The sequence below is a fragment of the Amblyraja radiata genome, chromosome 4 (assembly GCF_010909765.2).
Source record: "Amblyraja radiata isolate CabotCenter1 chromosome 4, sAmbRad1.1.pri, whole genome shotgun sequence".
Lineage (NCBI taxonomy): Eukaryota > Metazoa > Chordata > Chondrichthyes > Rajiformes > Rajidae > Amblyraja > Amblyraja radiata.
In genome coordinates, this window is record NC_045959.1 from 73,952,074 (window position 1) to 73,976,398 (window position 24,325).

The 24,325-nt window shown below is 44.6% G+C and overlaps 1 protein-coding gene across 1 annotated transcript in view; it reads left to right on the forward strand.

Annotated features, from left to right (window-relative positions):
• xkr4 (XK related 4) overlaps positions 1–24,325 on the forward strand; it is a 234,485-nt gene that overhangs the window by 154,151 nt on the left and 56,009 nt on the right. Inside the window, exon 2 of the mRNA XM_033019738.1 lies at positions 10,747–10,946. Within this exon, the coding sequence (XP_032875629.1) occupies positions 10,747–10,946 (200 nt within the window). The remainder of the gene's footprint in view (positions 1–10,746; positions 10,947–24,325) is intronic.

The window sequence follows — 24,325 nt, forward strand, 5'->3', positions numbered from 1 at the left end:
TTCCACATATGACAGTCCCGCCATCCTGGGGATTAACCTAGTGAACCTACACTGCACTTCTTCCATAGTAAGGATGTCCATCCTCCAATTAGGAGACCAAAACTGCAAACAATACTCCAGATGTGTCTCACCAGGGCCCTGTACAACTGCAGAAGGACCTCTTTACTCCTATACTCAAATCCTCTCGCTATGAAAGCCAACGTGCCATTAGCTTTCTTCACTGCCTGCTGTACCTGCATGTTTACTTTCAGTGACTGGTGTACACCCATGTCTCGTTGCTCTTCCCTTTTTCCTAATCTGACACCATTGAGATAATAATCTGCCTCTTCGTTCTTGCCGCCAAAGTGGATAACCTCACATTTATCCACATTATACTGCATCTGCCATGCATCTGCCCACTCACTTAACCTTTTCAAGTCACCCTGCAACCTCCTCTTCGCAGTTCACATTGCCACCCAGCTTTGTGTCATCTGCAAATTTGCTAGTGTTACTTTTAATTCCATCATCTAAATCATAAATATATATTGTAAATAATTGCGGCCCCAGCATCGTGCCTTGCGCCACTGCCTGCCACTCTAATAGGGACCCATTTATTCCTACTCTTTGCTTCCTGTCTGCCAACCAATTCTCTCTCTATGTCAATACCCTACCCCCAATAAAATGTGCTCCAATTTTGCCCACTAATCTGTGTGGGACCTTATCAAAGGCTTTCTGAAAGTCCAGATACACTACATCCACTGGCTCTCCTTCATCTATTTTACTTGTCACATCCTGAAAAAATTCCAGAAGATTAGTCAAACAGGATTTCCCCTTCATGAGTGCATGCTGACTTGGAACAATCCTGTTACTGCTATCCAAATGCGCTGTTATTACTTCTTTAATAATTGACTCCAGCATCTTCCCCGCCACTGATGTCAGGCTAACTGGTCTATAATTCCCCATTTTCTCTCTCTCTGTTTTATTGAAAAGTGGGATAACATTAGCTACCCTCCAATCCATAGGAACTGATCCTGAATCTATGGAACATTGGAAAATGATCACCAATGCATCCACAATTTCTAGAGCCATCACCTTTAGTACCCAGGGACGCAGTCCATCAGGCCCTGGTTATTTATCAGCAGGGCCTTATCGGTAGTCCCATCAGTCTACCAATTCTATTTCTCACCTAATGCAAATTTATTTCAGTTCCTATGTCTCCCTAAATCCTCTGTCCCCTAGTACATCTTGGAGATTGTTTGTGTCTTCCTTAGTGAAGACAGAACCAAAGTACCTGTTCAATTCTTCCTCCATTTCCATATTCCCCATAATAATTTCGCTTGTTTCTGCCTTCAAGAGATCCACATTTGTCTTTACTAATCTTTTTCTCTTAACATGCCTAAAGGAGCTTTTACTATCCTTCTTTATATTCTTGGAAAGCTTACCTTCGTACTTCATCTTTTCACCCCGTATTGCCCTTTTTGTTACCTTCTGATGTCCTTTGAAAGTTTCCCAATCCTCTGGCTTCCCACTATTCTTTGCTACGTTATACACCTTTCCTTTTATTTTTATACCATCCCTAACTTCCCTTGTCTGCCACGGTTGCCTCTTACTCCCCTTAGAATCTCTCTTCCTCTTTGCAATGAAATGATCCTGCATCTTCTGGATTATGCCCAGAAATTCCTGCCATTGCTGTTCCACCGTAATTTCTGCTAGGATCATTTTCCAGTCGACCTTGGTCAGCTCCTCTCTCATGCCTTCATGGTCCCCTTTGTTCAACTGCAATACTGACAATTCTGATTTAATCTCCTCTCTCTCAAATTGCAGATTAAAACTTATCATATTATGGTCATATTATGGGAGCGCAGAAGGTTAAGGGGGGACTTGATAGAGGTCTTTAAAATTATGAGAGGGATAGACAGAGTTGACGTGGATAAGCTTTTTCCATTGAGAGTGGGGAAGATTCAAACAAGAGGACATGCTTTGAGAATTGAGGGACAAATGTTTAGGGTTAACAGGAGGGGGAACTTCTTTACTCAGAGAGTGGTAGCTGTGTGTAATGAGCTTCCAGTGGAAGTGGTGGGGGCAGGTTCGATTTTATCATTTAAAAATCAATTGGATAGGTATATGGACGGGAAAGGAATGGAGGGTTATGGTCTGAGTGCAGGTAGATGGGACTAGGTGAGAGTAAGTGTTCGGCACGGACGAGTAGGGCCGAGATGACCTGTTTCCGTGCTGTAATTGTTATATGGTTATATGGTCACTACCTCCTCGAGTTTCCTTTAGCTTGAATTCCCTTATTAAATCCAGAATTGCCTTCTCTCTGGTAGGCTCCAATACAAGCTGCTCGAAGAATCCATCTCGGAGGCACTCTACAAACTCCCTTTCTTGAGGTCCAGAACCAATCTGATTTTCCCAGTCTACCTGCATTTTGAAATCTCCCATAACCACAGTGGCATTACCTTTGTTACATGCCAATTTTAACGCCTGCTGCAACGTACCCTATATCCAAGCTACCGTTTGGGGGCCTGTAGATAACTCCCATTAGTGTCTTCTTACCGTTACATTCCTCAGTTCTATCCACAGCGACTCTACATCGTCAGTCCCTATGTCACCACTCACAAGGGACTGAATTTCATCCCTCACCAACAGAGCTACCCCACCTCCTCTGCCCACCTGCCAGTCCTTTCTATAGGACGTATAACCTTGAATATTCAGTCCCGATCCTCCTGCAGCCATGTCTCTGTAATCCCCACAATGTCATATCTACCAATCTCTAACTGAGCCTCAAGTTCATCCACTTTACTTCTTATACTTCGCATCTTCATATATAATAGTTTTAATCCATTACTCATCTCACTTTCCACATCGATTCCTATTTCACTTGGCCATACTCTCCTATCCCTTTGTGAGCTTTCTGACCCGTTAATTTTGGTGTCTTTCTAACTTTTCCTATACTCTCAGGAAAAGTTAGAAAGGCACCAAAATTGTACACACTGTCCCTTCAGGCAGAATGTCTGAGGAACATTGACTCAATTTTCATGGTGTGCACGAATAAAGAACACAAGACACAGATGGTATCAGCCACACAGCTCCATGTACACGCTTCCCCATTCATTCCAATGGTGGTCAATCTTCTCCTTGATTCCTGCACTAACTACAGATCCCTTGATTCCCTTAAATACACTCAGCAATTAAGCTTCCTGGATAGAGAATGATAAAAATGCACTACCTTTCAGGATTTTGTTTCCTCTCAATGCTGCGATTGTAACAGCTGGATCTACACACAGTCACTAAGGGAATCATTATCCCAGAAATAATCTTGCCAGGCTCGTTAATAATTTTGATTACTTTATGAGATCACTTCTTATTCTTCTGTGAGCCAGGCGTATCAACTCAATCACCCCTCACCGAACAGTAGCCTCCAACCAAATTTGTAAATCTTTGCTGCACTCTTTTGCAAGAACATCCTTCATGTAGGAAGTCCAGACCAGTTCCAGTCTAACATAACTGTAGTAAAATATCTTTACTCTTGCCCCCTGATCCTTTTGCAATAAAGGCTAATATCCATTTTGCCTTCCTAACTTCCTAAAAGTTAAGTATCCTGGATTATTTAATTTCTCCCCTGTCTCAGTTTGCAGCAATGTTTCAATAAAGAATATAAAATCATTTCTATTTATTTTCATCAGTGCCATCAGCTTATCTTGTTCCGAATTTTGCTATGAATGCTACAGCTTTCCCTTCTCTGACTCTAATTGGAGATTTTTTCTTTGTTAAAATATACATGAAAGACCGAACAATGTGGTGCTCAATGCGCAAGCATTAGAAAACAAAAATAACACATGATGTGGGATAAAGTGTACACCTTCTCATTTATTGTTATATCATTACTATTCAAGTGTTTTGGTTTTAACAGCAGGAAACTCAGACAATTAACCTGATGTAGTAGTAGATTGAAAGGTGTAAAATGGGCAATCACTGGTAATTTAACACATTAAAGACCAAATAAAATGTGTCACACAGTGGGAGAACTGGGTTCATGCCCTTGGCTATCATGAAATTAAGTTTTGTTAAAATATATTAGCCAATTTTATTGTTTAATTATCGTTTTATCCTCTCTCCCCTGCTGAATATAGTGCCTTTAAAAAAACGAGGAACATTTACATTTATCATGTGAACCATTTCATGTGATCCAAATATCAGCGTGGTGCGGAATTAAATCCCTTGCAACTCTCTACCCCTCCGCTCTCCCTCATACCCTGTTCTATGTCACCATGAAGCTTGGGTCATGGTTAACCGGGCTGTATGACACTGAGGTCAATTTTGTGCACTTGTGCTCGTTTCCAGAATTGGTGATTAAAGTCTGAACAGGAATATGAGTTCTGGGTGTTTTAGTTTTGACTTCTGCAGTCCGGAACAAAGAATAATTAATTGAACCATAGAAAAAGACTGGATCTCACTGCTACGTGTGATCATAAACTGCTTCACACCCATTCAAACATTGCAGTGTTCTCCATTCCATTTTTAAATCACAAATGGATTTCCCATGGCACTGTTTATGTTGCAAATATTCAATTTTATAAGCATTGGAGTGTTATGCTGGCAAAATGTGCAACTTATGTGTAATTAACCTTCCTTGTAATGAAAATGTCTAATTAGCGCAAAAAAACGGAAATTTTACTGATGCCTGTGCCGCTTACACAGGGCATGAATTCCCCATCCCTCTTCACTGTGCCACCTGGAATTAACAAAAAATAGAAACATCACTTGGGGGTGGCACGGTGACATGGTAGTAGCGTTGCTGCTTTACCGCACCATACACCTGGGTTCCATCCTCACTACGGGTGCTGTCTCTGCAGAGTTCTCCCTGTGAACGCGTGGGTTTTCGTTGGGTGCACCAGTTACCTCCCACATCCCAAAGACCTACAGGTTTGCAGGTTATTTGGCTTCTGTAAATTGACCCTGGTATGTAAGATGGGTCAAGCCAATATCATCCTCATCTTCTTGTCCCATCATCGCACACCGAGTTTCCTTTCTCCCACCAGCAACTACTTGGCACTTGCGAGCTATCATACAAGACAGATGGCAGGGTTACCAGGGATACAGCTTGCAGTGTAGGTGTCTCCCTCCTACAGTAGACCAATGCCAACTCATTCGTATGCGATATCATCCTTAAGTATATAATGAAGATTACTGTCATTTAATAGTTTCCTGCAGTATTAATTTGATGTTGAAATTTGTGGTTAATTCATCAATAACTGACCATGTGAAAATGTAAGATTCTAAAATTCAGCAGTACTTTCAGTTGACCTGTCTGTTCAAGGTTCCTGCAGCCCTATTAAGGCTCCGTTGTTACACCCTAGTATCCAGCCAGTGCAGTTGTATTACTAAAATCAGAACAGACAAGCTGCTAAGGTCATGGCTGCACTTAGGTTACTCCGAACAGCTCTGCAAGAGCAGCATCTCCCCTCCCATGATGTTACTGAATGCCAGAGCAAGCTCAAAGGTCCATATGGCCTATTCATGCTCCACATTTGGATCATTCATATGTTCTTTGAACTGGCTTCCTGATAGAAGATAGAACAGTAAAGAGCAAAAACAGGCCCTTCGATCCACAAAGTCTCTGCCGCACATGATACCAAGAACATCTACAAAAAGGGCCCAAAGTGCTGGAGTAATTCAGCAGATTAGGCAGCATCTCTGGTGAACATAGATATTTCGGGTCTAAACCCTTCTTCAGACTGATTGTGGGGGGAGGTGAAGAAAACTACCACATATTCCTCAATTTCCTGCATATCCATATGCCTATCTAAAAACCTTTTAAATGCCACTAACGTATCTGCCTCAATGACCACTTCTGGCAGCGTGTTCCAGGATAATCAGCATGAACAGCAATTTCACCTCTTTTCTGACTAAATAATACTTGAGTAGATCAAGATTGACCTCATAGTTTGATGAGATTTAATATTTGAAAAGATCCATCACTAATTTTTGGATAATTTTTTCACTATCCATTTGTTTTCGTTCTTGCAAACATTTTACCTGCAACTTATTTGAAAGCTTCTTAAACAAATTTAGAATTTTTTAGCTGTATGATGGTTAAGCAACATGATTTAACTTCCTCAAAATATTAAATGTGTTCATGTAGTGATTCATTTTCAAAGGGAAATTGCATAGTAATATCGCTGGTATAATGTAGCCGTCAGTTACTCTGTTTCACGTGTGCAGTGAGCCTTGGAAATGTGAGACAGGCGCACGATGCATTTGGCTGTAGTCTGAGTTGTGATCACTGACAATGCTGTCAACTGCTCTTTTGCCTGCAATAATATAAAAGGGATAAAACTGAAAACACTACTTTCAGTTTACTTTCAAAGCAAGACTGGATGACAAAGGGAGGCTGGAATAGGAACTGTATTATACAAGGCCTTATTATACAAGGCCCAAGGTTATTTGGGTCTTGATTTCCCATAGATACTCCAGACGTGTATATTCAAGGATGACCAGGGAAACATTTTCCAAAAGAAGGTGATGCTAGTAATTTCCAAGCTGGAGTCCATTTCACTTCAGTTCCCTTGTACTTTCTGCAAGTGTTCTGCAGTTGCCAGTTGGAGCTAGAATGGATGTCTCTCTTCCTTTCCCCATGTAGAGCCTGCCTATTGAAATCCATAGCATCCTGTTCACAGCTTTAACCCAGTGCCCCTGTTGCCAGGCCCTGTCAAGGAGAGAAAATGTCAAGGAGTTGCAAATAGGAGGACATTTTTTTCCACCTATTTCATACAACAATTCGATCCCTGGAAACAAAAACATCAAAATGGCCCTACTCCAATTTCTTCTTCTTTACCTGCTTAAAATAAAAACAGAGAATGCTGGAAATCATGAGCAGGTCAGGTAATATCAATGGAAAGAGAAGCAGAGCTAACTTTTCAGGTCAATGAACTTTCATCAGAATTGCTTCATCAAACTCTGATCTGCATTTTTTTGACTGATGCTATTTTCTGACCAGCAACCTTTTTGTACCAAAAAAGAATGAAAGATTTACAATTTTATGTCGCTTTGTCTAATCCACTTTCATTTGGGTCCATGAGGCACCTCTTTTTTAATCACATCCTCAGGCACATACATAATTATGCACAAAATCCTGGAGTAACACAGTGGGTCAGACAACATCAATGCTCCTGACCCACTGAGTTAGTCAAGCATTTTGAATCTATCTTTGGAATAAACCAGCATCTGCAGTTCCTTGTTATCACATAGATAATTATGTATCCAGTAAACCCTCGTTTGTATGGACCTCTTTATAGCTGATATCGGTTTTAGCCAACAGACCTACTTACATTCACCGACAGGCCGGGTTGCCACACCACCTCCCCAACTACTTCCAGGCCTGGGTGCCAACACTACCCCAGGCCCGCACTGGCTCCCCAACCACTTCCAACCCGAACAGTCGACTCACCCAAGGCTCACGCCACCTTCCCGCCCGCTTCGGGACTGAAGACAGATAAATCCCCAGGGCCTGATGGTCTGGAGGTGGCCCTAGAAATCGTGGATGCATTGGTGATAATATGTTTATGTTCTCTCGACTCTGGATCAGTTCCTGTGGATTGGAGGGTAGCCAATGGAACCCTACTTCTTAAGAAAGGAGGGAGAGAGAAAACGGGGATTTATAGACCAGTTAGCCTCACATCGGTAGTGGGGAAGTTGCTTGAGTCGATTGTTAAAGATGTTATAGCAACACATTTGGAAAGCAGTGACAGGATCGGTCAGTTACATAGATTTATGAAGGGGAAATCATGCTTGACTAATCTTCTGGAATATTTTGAGGATGTAACAAGTAGAATGGATAAGGGAGAGCCAGTGGATGTGGTGTATCTGGACTATCAGAAAGTCTTTGACAAGGTCCCACACAAGAGATTAGTGTGCAAAATTAGAGACGTGGATAGAGAACTGGTTGGCAGACAGGAAGCAAAGAGTAGGAATTAACTGGTCCTTTTCAGAATGGCAGGCAGTGATTAGTGGAGTGCTGCAAGGCACGTTGCTGGGACCCCAGTTGTTTACAATATATATTAACGATTTAGACGAGGGAATTAAATGTCACTTCTCCAAGTTTGCAGATGACACAAAGCTGGGTGGCAGTGTGAACTGCGATGAGGATGCTGGGTGACTTGGATAGGTTGGGTGAGTGGGCAGATGCAAGGCAGATGTAGTATAATGTGGATAAATGTGAGGTTATCCACTTTGGTGGCAAGAACAGGAAGGCAGATTCTTATCTGAATGGTGTCAGATTAGGAAAAGGGGAGGTGCAATGAGACCTGGGTGTGCTTGTACATCAGTCACTGAAAGTAAGCATGCAGGTATAGCAGGCAGTGAAGAAAGCTAATGGCATGTTGGCCTTCATTGCGAGAGGATTTGAGTTTAGGAGCAAGGAGGTCGTACTGTAGTTGTACAGGTGCCCTGGTGAGACCATACCTGGAGTATTGTGTGCAATTTTGGTCTCCTAATTTGAGAAAGGACATTCTTGCTATTGAGGGAGCGCAGCGTAGGTTCACGAGGTTAATTCCCGGGATGACGCATGATGAAAGAATGGGTCGACTGGGCTTGTATTCACTGGGATTTAGAAGGATGAGGGGATCTTATAGAAACATATAAAATTATGTAAGGATTGGACAGGCTAGATGCAGGAAAAATGTTCCCGATGTTGGGGGAGTCCAGAACCAGGAGTCACATTTAAGAATAAGGGGTAGGCTGTGGTGCGTAGGTCTTGAAACGAAAGAGAGGAGTCAGGTATTTCGAGAGGCACATATATTTGTGTTCCTCCCGGTTGTAGGGAAGTCTACACGAGAGAAAGAGGGCACCCAAACCCCTGCCTTTAAACCCTCTGGTAAGGGCCGCCTCCGGACTGAACCCCTCCCGCGCTGAGAGGTTCGACAATTAGGGTGGCCCGATCCTTGGGAGCCGCCACAGGACCCCCCCCCCCCAGAACCCGAGGCACGAAACGCACGCGTGCGGAAGTCAGCCGATCGTGGGGCTGGCGGAGGCATAGGTGGAGGGACAGGTCGAGGGATCGGCGGGAGGACAGGTGGAGTGACAGGCGGAGTGACAGGCGGAGGGGGCCGTGAAGGGGGGCGTCCTTGGGGCCGAGGTTGGGCAACCAGCACCGGCTGGTCAATGTCCAGGTGTGCCGGCTTCAACCGGTCAATCGACATGGCCTCCGGCCGGCCCCCCATGTCCAGCACAAAAGTCGTCTGCCCGTGTTCCAGCACCCGGTACGGGCCCTCGTACGGCCTCTGGAGTGGCGTCCGGAGACAGAGCCTGGCCGGCCTGTGAGGTGGTAGGGCTTTCTGCTTTCTCCATCATGACGACAATGGAGCGTTGGGGTCACCAATGTGGTGCGTAGGTCTCAAAACGAAAGAGAGGAGTCAGGTATTTCGAGAGGCACCTTTATTTGTGTTCCTCCCGGTTGTAGGGAAGTCCACACGAGAGAAAGATGGCACCCAAACCCCTGCCTTTAAACCCTCTGGTTAAGGGCCGCATCCGGACTGAACCACTCCCGTGCCGAGAGGTTCGACAGTTAGGGTGGCCTGACCCTTGGGAGCCGCCTCAAGGCCATTTAAGACTGAGATGAGGAAAAACATCTTCACCCAGAGAGTTGTGAATCTGTAGAATTCTCTGCCACAGAAGGCAGTGGACGCCAATTCACTGTATGTTTTCAAGAGAGAGTTAGATTTAGCTCTTAGGGCTAAAGGAATCAAGGGATATAGGGAAAAAGCAGGAACGGGGTTCTGATTTTAGATGATCAGCCATGATCATATTGAATGGCTGTGCTGGCTCGAAGGGCTGAATGGCCTACTCCTGCACCTATTTTGCTATGTTTTTATCTTTCTATATTTTAAGGCCGGGCTGCCGACACCACCACCCCGGCCCACACCACCTCCCCAACCACTTTCAACCCGGGCTGCCTACACCACCCTGGCCCACATCACCACCCCGATCACTTCTAATCCGCACCACCGACAACATCCCAGACACGCACCACCTCTCCAACCACTTCCAACCTGGACTGCCGACACTACCCCAGGCACGCATCAACTTCCCAGCCGCATCCAGGCCTGGCTGCTGACACCACCCCAGCCCACTCCTCCTCCCCAACCATTTCCAACCCTGACTGCTGACAACATCCCGGCCCACACCATCTTCCCAGCCGCTTTCAGGCCGGACTGCCCGCACCACCTCTCTGGCTGCTTCCTGACCGAGCTGCAAAAAAACTCCACCACTGGCCTGCACCGCTTCCTTAGCTGCTTCCAGGCCGCCCCTGTCGTCACCGCCACCGCCGACCATTACCTCCACTCCGGCCGGCAGTGCTTCCACCACTCTTTACCTCAAATCACCTGGATTACAGGCCTGCTTCCAGACCGAGAGTCTGAAGAAGGATGACACAAAATGCTGGACTGACTCAGCGAGTCGGGTCGGAACCCTTATCTCGACTCGAGACTTCACCTTATGCTCTCTAAAGATGCTGCCTGACCTGCTGAGTTACTCTAGCAATTTGTGTCCTTTTGTATATTAACCAGCATCCACAGTTCTTTGTTTCTTCTACATATACAAGGATAATACCTTGCTCAGTTAAAGTGGACATCGTAATAACGGACACCATTTCCCCCCCCCCCCCCCACCCCTTACGGTCCATTATATCATGGATTCACTGTATTAGATTGTGTCTTTAATCAGTCTAATTTGTGCAACTATCTTTAACACTTTTACCTTTTTCTTCAGATATCTGCGCACTATATATCTCGGTATCAGAAGCCGGCAGAGTGGGGGGCTTGACCGCTGGCGATTTTACTGGAACATGGTGTATGAGTATGCGGATGTAAGTATGTTACATCTGCTGGCAACGTTTTTGGAAAGTGCTCCACAGCTTGTGCTGCAGCTGTGCATTGTGATTCAGAGCCATCGCTTAGAAGCACTTCAAGGTAAGAAATGATCCATATGCTGAAAATGTGATTAAACCCAAGTTTTCCATGACTGTGGTATATAAAATTATGTTGTAATGACAACACAGAATCAGACCATTTGTGCTAGTTTGGAACTATACTTCCAAAATTATGGAAGCAAAAAATTCCACTCCAGCATTGATATTAATCAGACATCCCCACGTTCTTCCATTTTCCTTTATTCAACTTTATCTATCATATCATATCATATATCATATATATATATCATATAATATTCTTCATATATCTATATACTTTTAAAACTCTGTGTGTATGTGTGTGTGTGTGGGTGTATGGCATTTTTTTTGCCTTTGATTCGTTACTCCGCGAAAACCAGACGCACCAATGCCGAGATTTTTACCATTTCGCCAGCGATTTTACTTTTACATTCGCTGATCCACTCCTCAATAAATGTAGTCATTTTTCTGTACACATTTTTAATAAAATCCTTTACCCCCCCCCCCCCCCCCACTCACAAATGTTTTCGCCTCACGCTGGCCACCTTCTCATCGTATGCCCCGCGCGACCATAATGGCTGCTGCTGCCCGGCTCTCCTACACTCCCCCCCCCCCCCCCCCCCGCCCCGGCCTGGCTCTGTCATGCTGGCGGATATAATATCAATGGGGGTGGTTAGTGTGTGTGTGTGAGGGGTGGTTAGTGTGTGTGAGAGGTTGGTTAGTGTGTGTGTGACACCTCAGGCCGCCCCCTCCCCTCGCAACCGCTCGTTGCGGGAACAGACCCAACGGGTCTGCACTTGGTCTAGTATCTATTAAACTGTGTGTGTGTGTGTGTGTGTGTGTGTGTGTGTGTGTGTGTGTGTGTGTGTGTGTGTGTGTGTGTGTGTGTGTGTGCGTGTGTGTGTGTGCGCGTGTGCGCGTGTGTGCGTGTGTGCGTGTGTGCGTGTGTGTGTGATTTTGCCTTTGAAACGTATCTCCTCAAAAACTAGATGCCAAAAGGGGGACATTTTAACATATTTCAGTAGAAATTTTCTTTGCGAGTTTAGAAATCCACTCCTCTGTACCTTTGATACATTATTTTCCTGACTTTTTTATTAAATTTATTGACCAATCTGATTCTTTTTTTAAATCTGACCGTGCTGACATTACAATAACAGAGAATTGTTTACATCTTCTGGTAGAAAATGTCCTTATAATTTCAAAAATCCAATCCTCTATGAATTTGATCAATTATTTCCCGAGATATTTACTAAAATTTATAACCAAACTGACATTTAAAAAAAAATTAAGGTTGCCCAGCTGCTGACCTCACAATGCCTTTGCACCTGGCCCAACTGCCCTCCTGGCCCCGCCCGGCCCAGTCCCCCCAGCGTGGCTGCTGGCCCCGCCCTGCTGACCTCACAATGCCTTTGCACCTGGCCCAACTGCTTCCTGGCCCCGCCCGGCCCTGCCACCCCAGCCTGCCGGGTTGTAGATTCCATTGGTTTTCATTGAATTTAATTTAATTATTTGTCACTTAACATCACTAATTCTTAACATTAACTTTTAATTTCAAAGACATTAAAAAAAAAAAAATTTGCTTTCTTCATTGACAGCTTAGATCGGACCTGATGTGTGTGTGTGTTGAGGGGGAGGGGGAGGGGGATGGGGGATGGTTTAGTGTGTGTGATGCGGCAGGCTGCTCCCCTGAATTTCATAGAGCTGCCGACAGCTTTCGTGCATGAGACGCGCACGCTTCATTTCCAGAACATTTTGAACGCGTGACGCACGAGTTTGTATTTCACTCTCTCTGTCCATCTCACCCCTCTCTCGCCTCCCAATCTCTCTCCCCCCCTCTCTCGCTCCATCTCTCTCCGCCATCCTTCCTCTCGCTCACCCCTCCTCTCTCTCCCACCTCTCTCTCTCAACCCCCCTCCTCTCTCTCACCCCCCTCGCTCTCTCCCCCGCTCTCGCTCTCCCGCTCCCTCTCTCTCTCCTCCCTCCCCTCTCGGTCTCCTCCCTCCCTCTCTCCTCCCCCTCGTCCTTCCTCCACCCCACTGCCCTCGCCGCAATCCTCCCTCACCTAACCCCCTTCCCCCCCTCCCCTCCACCCCTCCCCTACCCCCTTTTCCTCCCCCCAGCCCTCCCCTCCACCTCCCCCTCCTTCCTAGCTTACCCCCCACCTCCCCCTCTCCCCCCTCTCACCCCCCATCTCTCCCGCTCTCTCCTCCCCTCTCTCTCTCCTCCCATCTCTCTCACCCCTCCTCCCCCACCCTCCCCCCCTCACCCACCCTCCCTCACCTCCTCCATTCCACCACCCTCTCCCTCTGTCTCTTGCCCTTCTGTCTCTGACCCTTTCTCGCTGTCTCTCCCCATTCTCTCTCTGCCCTCACTCTCTACCCTCCTCCCTCTCTAGATGCACCTGCGAGTTGGGAGCTATGCGTCAGTGGATAGGGCGGTTATGGGGTAAAAGGAGCAAATTAATAATATTAATATATCAAGGGGGTAGTTAGCGTGTGTGCGGGGGGGTAGTTAGTGTGTGTGATGCCGCATGCCGCCCCCCTCCCCCAGCCCCTCCCCTCCCCTGCGACCACACGTTGGGGGAACAGGCCCAACGGGTCTGCACTTGGTCTCGTATCTATTAAAACTGTGTATGTATGTGTGTGTGTGTGTGTGTGTGTGTGTGTGTGTGTGTGTGTGAGTGTGAGTGTGTGTGTGTGTGTGTGTGTGTGTGTGTGTGTGTGTGTGTGTGTGTGTGTGTGTGTGTGTGTGTGTGTGTGTGTGTGTGATTTCGGATTTGAAACATATTCCCTCGAAAAGCAGACACAAAAACACGGACATTTTCACATATTTCGGTTGGGATGTAACTTATGATTTCAGAAATCTACTCCTATCTAGATTTGGTCAATTATTTTGAATAAAATTGTTCACAAAACATCAAAAAAAATTAAAATCAAGCTGCTGCATGAGTCACAGTGCCACCTCACAGATGTCCAATCACAATGGATCTCATTTACATATATGACATCACAATGGGACAGGGGTGGGATATTGGAACCTTCACGTGGTCCCACTAAAATCAAACTGCTGCATGAGTCACAGTGCCATCCCGCACGTTGGGGGTACAGACCCAACGGGTCTGCACTTGGTCTAGTACCATTTAAATATATCAGAGCTGTTAACCCTAAGATGGAGTGGTAATCCTCCTTTTGCTTGTAACTAAGGAGGGAGGGGATTTTTTCCTCATTCTCATGAAAAATTATGGAAGCAAAAAATTGAATAACTTCCTTTTTAAATCCCCCGTTCAGTAACAACTTCTTGCCATGCATGTTAAAACTTCCTTGCAGTTCTCAAATCTGTACTTGGGTAACTTTTTGTCTTATTCTCATTGTTTTCCGGTGAAGGGTAACTACAGAAATAAGATAAACACTACCTTGTAATACTTGAATTTTAGTTGTCCTTATCTTTATCCAAAATATGTCTGATTTATTTACTAAATCCTGGCCCTTGTCTTCTGTTGTGTGTCAAAATACATCTTTGTCACACACGCCATGAGGTATAATGAAGCAGAAAAGATTTATATTGCAGGTGATTCAAGAGCATAATCAATGCCATATTATTATCCGTGCAAACTGAAACCATCAGGATTATGTTTGGACACAAAGTGATCCTTTCATCTCCCATCTCCAGTTGATCAAGGATTAGCAATGAAATTTATTACCAACTATATCCAGCTGCCCCTTTCCTTGCCCTGTCACTAATCTGCTGGACTCCCCTCTGAGAACCATCATCTTTGCCTGCAAAAGCGAAAATGAACAAGATTTGCAGTTTATTTTGTATACTGACATTGATTTAAAATTCTGCACTTGTAACAGAGGGCAAGTTTGCTTTGGTGCAACTAAACCATAATCCCAAGCTTTATAGGAATGTTTTACATTATACCGCATTGCCATAACGCATGGCAAATTTCTAACCCCCACCCATTTATTCAGCACATCTGCAGTGGTACCTCTTGTTCTTTGTGCTGTTTCCGTATTGTGACTGCAGTGTACTGCTAGTGGTGATGTAATCATTTGAAAGAAGCTGAGTAGCTAAAAATAGACCATTACCACCACATTTCATCCTCAAGTGCCAGGGCTCAGCTTTGAATGCGAATGCCTAGTTTTAATTCAATCCAATCAAGCCAATGTTGCCTGGGTCACCTCAGATTTTTGACCTAGATCTGAAGTCCACAGTGTTATTGTGGATAATTGTTTTGTCAATCCTGAGGGTTTATAAATATTGATGACAGTGGCAAATACCCAGTTCTTTTTGCTTGAAAAGCTCCTAATGACAACAGTTTAAATTCCATAGTGAGGCATTTGAAATGATAAATCACAAACTACAAGCTTATAAGGCTGAATGAGAAAGTAGACTGGGGCTTACATTTTTACAGCTGTTTAAGGTACAGATGTTTCTGAAATTGCAGTGATGGCTATTTCAAAATCATTTTTGAGGATCATTAAAAATCAGAACAGTTTTGCCACGGCTGAAATGTCATTCTGGAAAGGTTCCATGTTCCTTAATTTATGAGAACTGATTTCTTCTATATTTATGCTAATTTGCAGACATTTCATAATGTCCCTTCGATAAAGACAGAAAAGCAGGCAGGTGATGTATGAGGGTTCTCAACGTGTACTTGAGTTGCTTACAACAAAACCGTCCATGACAAAGATCATTTATTTTAAAAGGTGGATATTCTATAAAGTAAATAAAAGTCTATACAAAGTTCTGGACATTTTAATTGTCTAAAATGTCAGTGAGAATTTATTTCCACAAATATTTAAAGCAATTAATACTTGGGCTTCAGCATTTAACCCTGACTTGCATTTCTTTGATTCTCCCAGGAGATCATAAGGCTTTTGGATAAACTGGATAATGTTACACTGTGATCCAGAAGGGATTGCAGATGAGTGAAACTGACTAAATATTTTTTTTTCCATCTGTCATCTTTGCAGAACCATCTGAGTCCTAGACCCCTGAGTATCATAAGCACTAATCTACTGTACCTGTGACCTATGTTATTAAACTATGCGCCCTGAAATTCCAACCTTAATTGGGCAGCGCAGTGGCGTTGCTGGTAGAGCTGCAACCCCACAGCGCCAGAGACCCGGGTTCAATCCTCACCTTGGCCACTGTCTGTGTGGAGTGACCATGTGGTTTCCTCCGGCTGCTCCGGTTTCTTCCCATGTCCCAAAGACGTGCGAATTGCCCCTCGTGTGTAGGGAATGGTTGAGAAAGTGGGATAACATTGAACTAATATGAACGGATGGACAGCATGGACACAGTTGGCTGAAGGGCCTGTTTCCAGGCTGTATCTCTAAACTAAACTGAACTAATTCTGCTATATTTATGCCAATGAAAAGAGGTTGCACCTGGCAAAAGAGCTGTTTGCTGCAGAATGTTGTGGCTCATCTCATTTGCAAATCCATCACAGGTCTCACACAAGAATTGCTTCGTCAAATCAAGTCAAGTCAAGTTTATTCGTCACATACGCATACGAAATGTGCAGTGAAATGAAAAGTGGCAATGCTTGCGGATTGTGCAAAAAAACTACAAAACAGAATGGAACAGAATCAGTAATTACATATTTGCGGGAGAGAAAAAAAAAGAAGAAACAGCAATTTAAAAAGACACCACACAACAGTAAATTGGTACAGTAGTTTAGTCCCTGGTGAGATAGGGGTTTACAATCCTAATGGCCTCTGGGAAGAAGCTCCTTCTCATCCTCTCCGTTTTCACAGCATGGCAACGGAGGCATTTTCCTGACTGTAGCAGCTGGAACAATCTGTTGCTGGGGTGGAAGGGGTCCCCCATGATCTTCTTGGCTCTGGATTTGTACCTTCTGATGTATAGTTCCTGCAGGGGGGTGAGTGTAGTTCCCATAGTGCATTCGACCGAATGCACTACTCTCTGCAGAGCCTTCTTGTCCTGGGCAGAGCAGTTCCCAAACCAAATTGTGATGTTTCCAGCCAAGATGCTTTCCACAGCTGCTGGGTAGAAGCACTGGAGGATCCTCAGAGACACTCTGAATTTCTTCAATTGCCTGAGGTGGTAAAGGCGCTGCCCTGCCTTACTCACCAGTGCGGCAGCGTCTGAGATGTGGACTCCCAGGTATTTAAAGCAGCTCACCCTATCCACAGTATCCCCATTTATCTTCAATGGTGTGTACGTCCTCGGATGTTGTGCCATCCTAAAGTCCACGATCAGCTCCTTAGCCTTCTCATCGTTATCATACCACCACCATCAGCAAACTTGATTATAGAGTTGGAGCTGAACCTAGCCACACAATCATGTGTGTACAGAGAGTACAGTAGGGGGCTGAGGACGCAACCCTGGGGGGATCCTGTGCTCAGGGTGAGGGACTTCGATGTATTTCCTCCCATCTTGCCTACCTGGGGCCTGGCGGTGAGAAAGTCCAAGACCCAGGCACACAGGGGGGTGTTGAGCCCCAATTCCAGCAGCTTCTCAGCAAGGCTGGTGGGGACTATCGTGTTGAAGGCTGAACTGAAGTCTATGAACAGCATCCTCACATAGCCCCCCTTCTGGCTGTCAAGGTGAGAGAGAGCGTGTGCAGAACCTGGGAGACCGCATCGTCTGTGGATCTGTTCGGACGGTATGCAAATTGTAGCGGGTCCATGTTGCGAGGGAGGAAGGCGCAGATGTGTTTCTTGACCAGCCTCTCAAAGCATTTCATGACTACCGAGGTGAGGGCCACCGGACCACAAGCTGGGGAGGCATTTTTTGGTACAGGTACAATGATGGATCTTTTGAAGCCGGCAGGGACCACGGACTTGGCCAGGGAGAGGTTGAATGTTGTAGTGAGCACCGGAGCTAGCTGCGTAGCACAAGACTTAAGAACTCGCCCCGAGATGCCGTCTGGGCCTAAAGCTTTCCTCGTGTTCACACGTGTCACAGCCCTCCTCACGTCGTGCTCGAACAACGAGAATGTGTGCACATCCCCAGCGATGGACCTCCCTCCAGCTTCGTTAGCCAGCACGCTGGCGGTGTTGTCGATAGCCCGCAAGCCTGGGGTGATGTTCCCCATCTCGAAACGAGCGTAGAAGGAGTTCAGGTCATCAGCTAGGGAGGTGCCAGCACTTCCGTTTGAGGCGGGGCTGCTCCAGTAGTTGGTTACAGTCCGTAGCCCCTGCCACAGGCGTCTGGTGTCCTGCTGCTCCATCTGTGACTCCATCTTGACCCTGTACCTCCTTTTTGCGTTCTTCACCGCCCTTCACATTCGGTAGGACTCTACCTTGTAGACGTCCATCATTCCGGATGCCAGGCCAGAGTTGTAGGCAGTGGTGCGAGCATTCAAGGCCACACGAACGGACCTGTCTACCCAGGGTTTTTGGTTCGGAAAGGTGCTAACCTTTACCGTGGGGACGATGTTATCTGCTATTGGTGCGATGAAGCCCGTGACTGCTTCCGCGAACTCACTGACGTCACTGGAACTTGCTTGGAACATATTCCAGTCGACATCTGTCAGTGCATCTTGCAGCATGGCCTATGACTGGTCGGACCACCGCTTTACGTCCCTCGTCACTGGCGCTTCCCGAACTATCCTCTGTTTATACTCCGGCAGCAGGAAAAATGGCAGTGTGGTCAGATTTTCCTAAAGGGAGGGAGTTAAACGGCCTTGTACCTCTTCCGGAACGGCATATAGCAGTGGTCCAATGTTCTCTCCCCCCTGGTGGCACACGTGATGTGTTGGTAGAAGTTCGGCATGACCTTCTTGAGATTTGATTTATTAAAATCTTCAGCCACCACCATAACCGCATCCGGGTTCTTGTTTTGGTGTCGACATAGCACATCGTGTAGGGCCGATAGTGCCACGTCGGTGTCCGCATACCATGTGTAACAAAAGCAGCAAATGCTTTGTTTGCAATTAATGTCATCAATTTTCAAGACTTAAGCTGGCCGGGCAAAGAAGGGTCACTGGATGTAGGATTGTGGGATTCCTTTAAGTGCAAACACATCCCAAGTGAGGAACAATGCTTTCAACATTAGCTCGTCATGAATTGATTTGCACTGAATATGTGTTGAAGTGATATCGGACCAAGATGCACCATTAACACCAAATGACTGCTTTTAATTATGTTGCCTTCAGTGTGAGCAGTGGAGTGCTCATTGTAAATGAAAGAGAAAAATCATTGATCAAACGTCTCTTTTCGGAGATCCAGGCTATTGTTTGGGCCAGTAATGGCTGATCCCACTGAGAAATTACATTATAATAAAGGAATGCTTCAGGCTAAAGACAACACAAATTGCTGGAGTAACTCAGCGGGTCAGGCAGCATCATGGGAGAATATCGATAGGTGATGTTTCGGGTCGAGACCATTCTTCAGAACAACTTTTGTAAACCAGCATCTGCATGTCCCTTATTTTTACATTTTAATGCGTCAGCCTAGATACCTTTGCTTTTTGCTGCTCACCTTTCAGAAAGGTACACCATGCAGATTGGATATTGCATAAGAGTAGTCAAAACAACAATTGTTGGTATCAAACGTCAAAACCAGGAATTCCAATGTGCCGATGAGGGGAAAAGTATCAGCAAATTTTACCCGGAGGAGGGGAATGGAAAGCAAGAGGCTATCTGTTTAAGGTGAGAAGGACATGATTTAGTTTGAAACTGAGGAGCAACTTTTTCACTCTTTAAGAATGATGAATCATTGAAATTTCTACTCTAAAGAATTCTGGAGACACAATTCATCATGACAAAAATCAATACATTTCTGGATTTTAAAGGGCATCAATGGATAGAGTCATAGAGTGATGCAGTGTGGAAACAGGCCCTCTGGCCAATTTGCCCACACTGGCCAACATGACCCAGCTACACTAGTCCCACCTGCTAGCATTTGGTCCATATCCCTCCAAATCTTTCCAATCCATGTACCTGTCTAACTGCTTCTTAAATGTTGGGATAGTCCCTGCCTCAACTACCTGGCAGCTTGTTCCGTACACCCACCTGTGTGAAAAAGTTACACCTCAGATTCCTATTAAATCTTTTCCCCTTCAGCTTAAGCCTATGTCCTCTGGTCCTCGATTCACCTGTTCTGGGCATGAGACTCTGTGCATTTACCCGATCTATTCCCCTCATGATCTTATACTGTACACCTCTATAAGATCACTCCTCATCCTCCTGCACTCCAAGGAATAGAGTCCCAGCCTTCTCAACCTCTGCCTATAGCTCAGACCCTCTTGTCCTGGCAACATCCTCAGCAATCTCTTTCTCTGTACCCTTTTCAGCTTGGCAACATCTTTCCTATAACACAGTGCCCGGAACTGAACGTAATACTCTAAATGTGCAGGAAAGAACTATGATTTTATGAATGATGGAGCAGATTCAAAGGGCCAGTTGACCTAAGCCTTCCAGAAAGTGTCAGTCCACTGCAGCAAGCTGTCATTTGATATTGTTCTTTAAAAATGACATAAAAATCTCAAACATTTAAATGATTTGAGATGGCAGAATTAAATGAGCTTGAACAGTTTCAATCTAAGACTCAAGCATAAAACCATTATTGATTTGTTCATGAGCAATCTTACTTAAAACGTAGATTTAATTCCCCATTATGTGAAATTGGAAATGCCATTCAAATAAATTTAAGAAAGATACAATACCTATCATGTTTTTTTCATTCAGGAAGAGTATAGAAAGATTTTACCACCCGTAATGAACAGAGCTCAGGCTTGTTAAGTTCATTTTGAAAGAAAAGATGCGATATAAGTAACTATTATTGATTTGGTTAGTAAGTTGCTGCTACTGGGCCCAGGAAATATGGTGGTGTTTAGATCTGTAATCCAGTTTTTACCACTAGTCGGAACTGCAAACAGTAGAAGATTTGGTTGAAATAAAAGACAAACTTGTATTAGTTGTCCCTCGTTACATTATCAGAAAATACACTATGTTTTACACACATTAATGAATGATACTTAGATGTACAACAGCACCTTGTCTCTTTTTCCCTTTACACTCACTAAATTATGTCTAGTTATCTTACATGTGGTCCGAGGTGAAGAGGCTTGTACCAACTTTGACCCTGTGTTAAAATGTAGTTCGCCTTCCCGAACTCCACCCTTTTCCATGATAACGTGTCTAAGGTAGAACCAGCTTATTTGCAACATTTCTGTATACATCCTTCAATGAATTTCAGAACTCATAATTGTATCAACAGTGAATCTGACTCTTTCCCAGCCTAAGTTTATAAGCCGCTGAAAACCTCACCCTTGATTTAAACTTGAAAACGCTACTGCCAGATTCTTAATTTATACAACTGGTTTCCTATTCTTTTCACCCATTTTAATTTCATTGCACCCATGTATTCTGTTGCCTTGGAACATTTAAGTTCAGAGTACTCTAGAAATTTGTGTTGTTTAGGTAATTTAGGCCTTTAGGTAATTTAGGTCACTCATTCCAAGTATAAGAAAAGCAGAAGTACCATTAATTATCTTGTTAATGAATCAGGAACAGGTAATTCATGAAAACTTGCCCATTCATTACCAATATTCCACCAATACAGAAAAATTGAATGGCGTGTAAAGATCTAAACTTAAAATAATATTGGAAACTTAGTTGTATATGGCTGACACAAAGTCAAAGTTTGTTCCCACTGTACTTGTAATTCTGAACCCAGGTTGCAACATTTCCATGTAATTTGTTTCCCAGTAAAGACCAGGAGGGAGGGGATGGGTTGGTGGTGGGGGGAGGGGGGGGAGATACCAGAGTAATCAAATGGGTTCCATCTTTGTTATCAGCATCGGTTCAGGAAGAGGGTTTCTATTTCTTAATTACAAACATGAAGATATCACAGATATATGATTAAAACAAAGATTGTATTCAGGTGGAGGAGTTGAAACATGGAACTGCAGGTTTACAGAAAAAGAATAAAGAAAAGACACAAAACGCTGGAGTAATTTAGCGGGTCAAGCAGCATTCACATATGGCTGGAGATGCTGCCTGACCTGCTAAGTTACTCCAGCGCTACGTGTCTTTTCTTTATTCTATTCAGGTGAATTGGTTATTTGATCTGTTTGAGACGGAAAGCACAAGATGGCATAGTTGCTGGATGTGGAATTAAGGCGGTGAATTTTAATTTAGTGGGTATGAAACTCACAGGTTTAGGCGGAATGCATGGTTATATCTCACAGGTTGTCACACTAATTGAGTTCAGTCGGGTGTGGAGCAAAGCCAGTGTTACAGCTGATTTTGTCAGTTTCACGATTGATGGCTTATGTTAAAATAGCCCCAGTAGGGTTGATTGTTGTCAGTTAGTTTGCCGACTGCTGACTTGTGGCAGAGTACAACTAACGGAATTTCAACTGTTGGGCCTTGGCTCAATAGACAATAGGTGCAGGAGAAGGCCATTCAGCCCTTTGAGCCAGCACCGCCATTCAATGTGATCATGGCTGATCATCCACAATCAGAACCCCGTTCCTGCCTTCTCCCCATATCCCTTGACTCTGCTATCTTTAAGAGCTCTATGTAACTCTCTCTTAAAAGCATCCAGAGAAGCGGCCTCCACTGCCATCTGAGGCAGAGAATTCCACAGACTCACAACTCTCTGTGTGAAAATGTATTTCCTTATCTCTGTTCCAAATGTCTTACCCCTTATTCTTAAACTGTGGTCGCTGGTTCTGGACTCCCCCAACATCGGGAACATGTTTCCTGCCACTTGCATGTCTAAACCCTTAATAATCTTATATGTTTCAATAAGATCTCCTCTCATCCTTTATAAGATGCCCTCTCATCCTTATTGTTTACAATCAGCGTCCAACCTGGGAAAAAGACTCTATGCTGATAGATCACTTTGAATGTACTGAACATTGTCTAAAGTTGGAGTCAAACACAATTATGCTCATTACAGACAATAGACAATAAGTGCAGGAGTAGGACATTCGGCCCTTCGAGCCAGCACCGCCATTCAATGTGATCATGGCTGATCATCCCCAATCAGTGCCCCGTTCCTGCCTTCTCCCCATATCCCCCGAACCCGCTATTTTTAAGAGCCTTATCTAGCTCAATTCAATTCAATTCAATTCAACTTTATTGTCATTGTACAAATACGAGTATAGGTACAATGAAATGCAGTTTAGCGTCTGGTCATAGTCATAGTGCAAGATAGTAGAAGTAAAAATAAAAATACAAAATAAGCATACAATAAAAATAAAAAATACTGGTTAACAATGTGTGGATTGTGGATGAATTAAAACTGGTACATAGGCAATAACTGTATACAAATGGGAGAGTCTAAAGATAGCTAGCGACGGGACTATGAGTTCAGCAGTGTAATGGTGTTATTGAAAAAGCTGTTCCTCAGCCTGCTTGTGCGAGACCTGAGGCTCTTATACCGCCTCCCTGATGGGAGGAGGGCAAACAGTCCATGGTTAGGGTGAGAGGGGTCCTTGATGATTTTCCCGGCCCGTCTCAGACACCGTTTTTGGTGGAGGGCATCCATGGCAGGGAGCAGGGCACCGATGATGTGCTGAGCGGTTTCCACCATCCGTTGCAGTGCCTTCCTGTCAGCTGCGGTGCAGCTGCTGTACCATACCATGAAGCAGGTGGTCAGGATGCTTTCGATGGTACAGCGGTAGAGGTTGGACAGGATCTGGGGGGACAGGTGAGCTTTCTTAAGCCTCCTCAGAAAGTAAAGGCGCTGCTGCGCCTTTTTGATCAATTTGGTGGTATTGAGGGACCAGGACAGATCCTCTGAGATGTGTACCCTGAGGAATTTGTAGTTGGAGACGCGCTCCACCTCAGTCCCGTTTATGTGGATGGGGGTATGTCTGCCACCTCTGGTCTTCCTGAAGTCAACAATGATTTCCTTTCTCTTGAAAGCATCCAGAGAACCTGTCTCCACCACCCTCTGAGGGAGAGAACTCCACAGACTTACCACTTTCTGTGAGAAAAAGTGTTTCCTCATCTCCGTTCTAAATGGCTTACTCCTTATTTTTAAACTGTGTTCTGGACTCCCCCAACATCGGGAACATGTTTCCTGCCTCTAGCGTGTCCAAGCCCTTAACAATCCTATATGTTTCAATGAGATATCCTCTCATCCTTCTAAACTCCAGAGTGTACAAGCCCAGCTGCTCCATTCTCTTTACATCATTTTGTAATTACGTCATATTGTAATTGTCTAAAAAAAATCCTTGTGATACAACCACCATTGGATGTAGGCACTAATAAATAATGGCAATCGGATGAAATGTTTCTCACTGATATTGTTGCAGAGCAACATTGTGCTGCTCACAAAGTTCTAATGTTATAAACTAGTGCATAAGTTTGTAAGTTATAGGAGAAGAATTAGGCCATTCGGCCCATCACGTCTACAAATACTTTAATTGGGGTTTGCTCTGCTTAGTGATAGCTCCCAAACTATGGTCTGT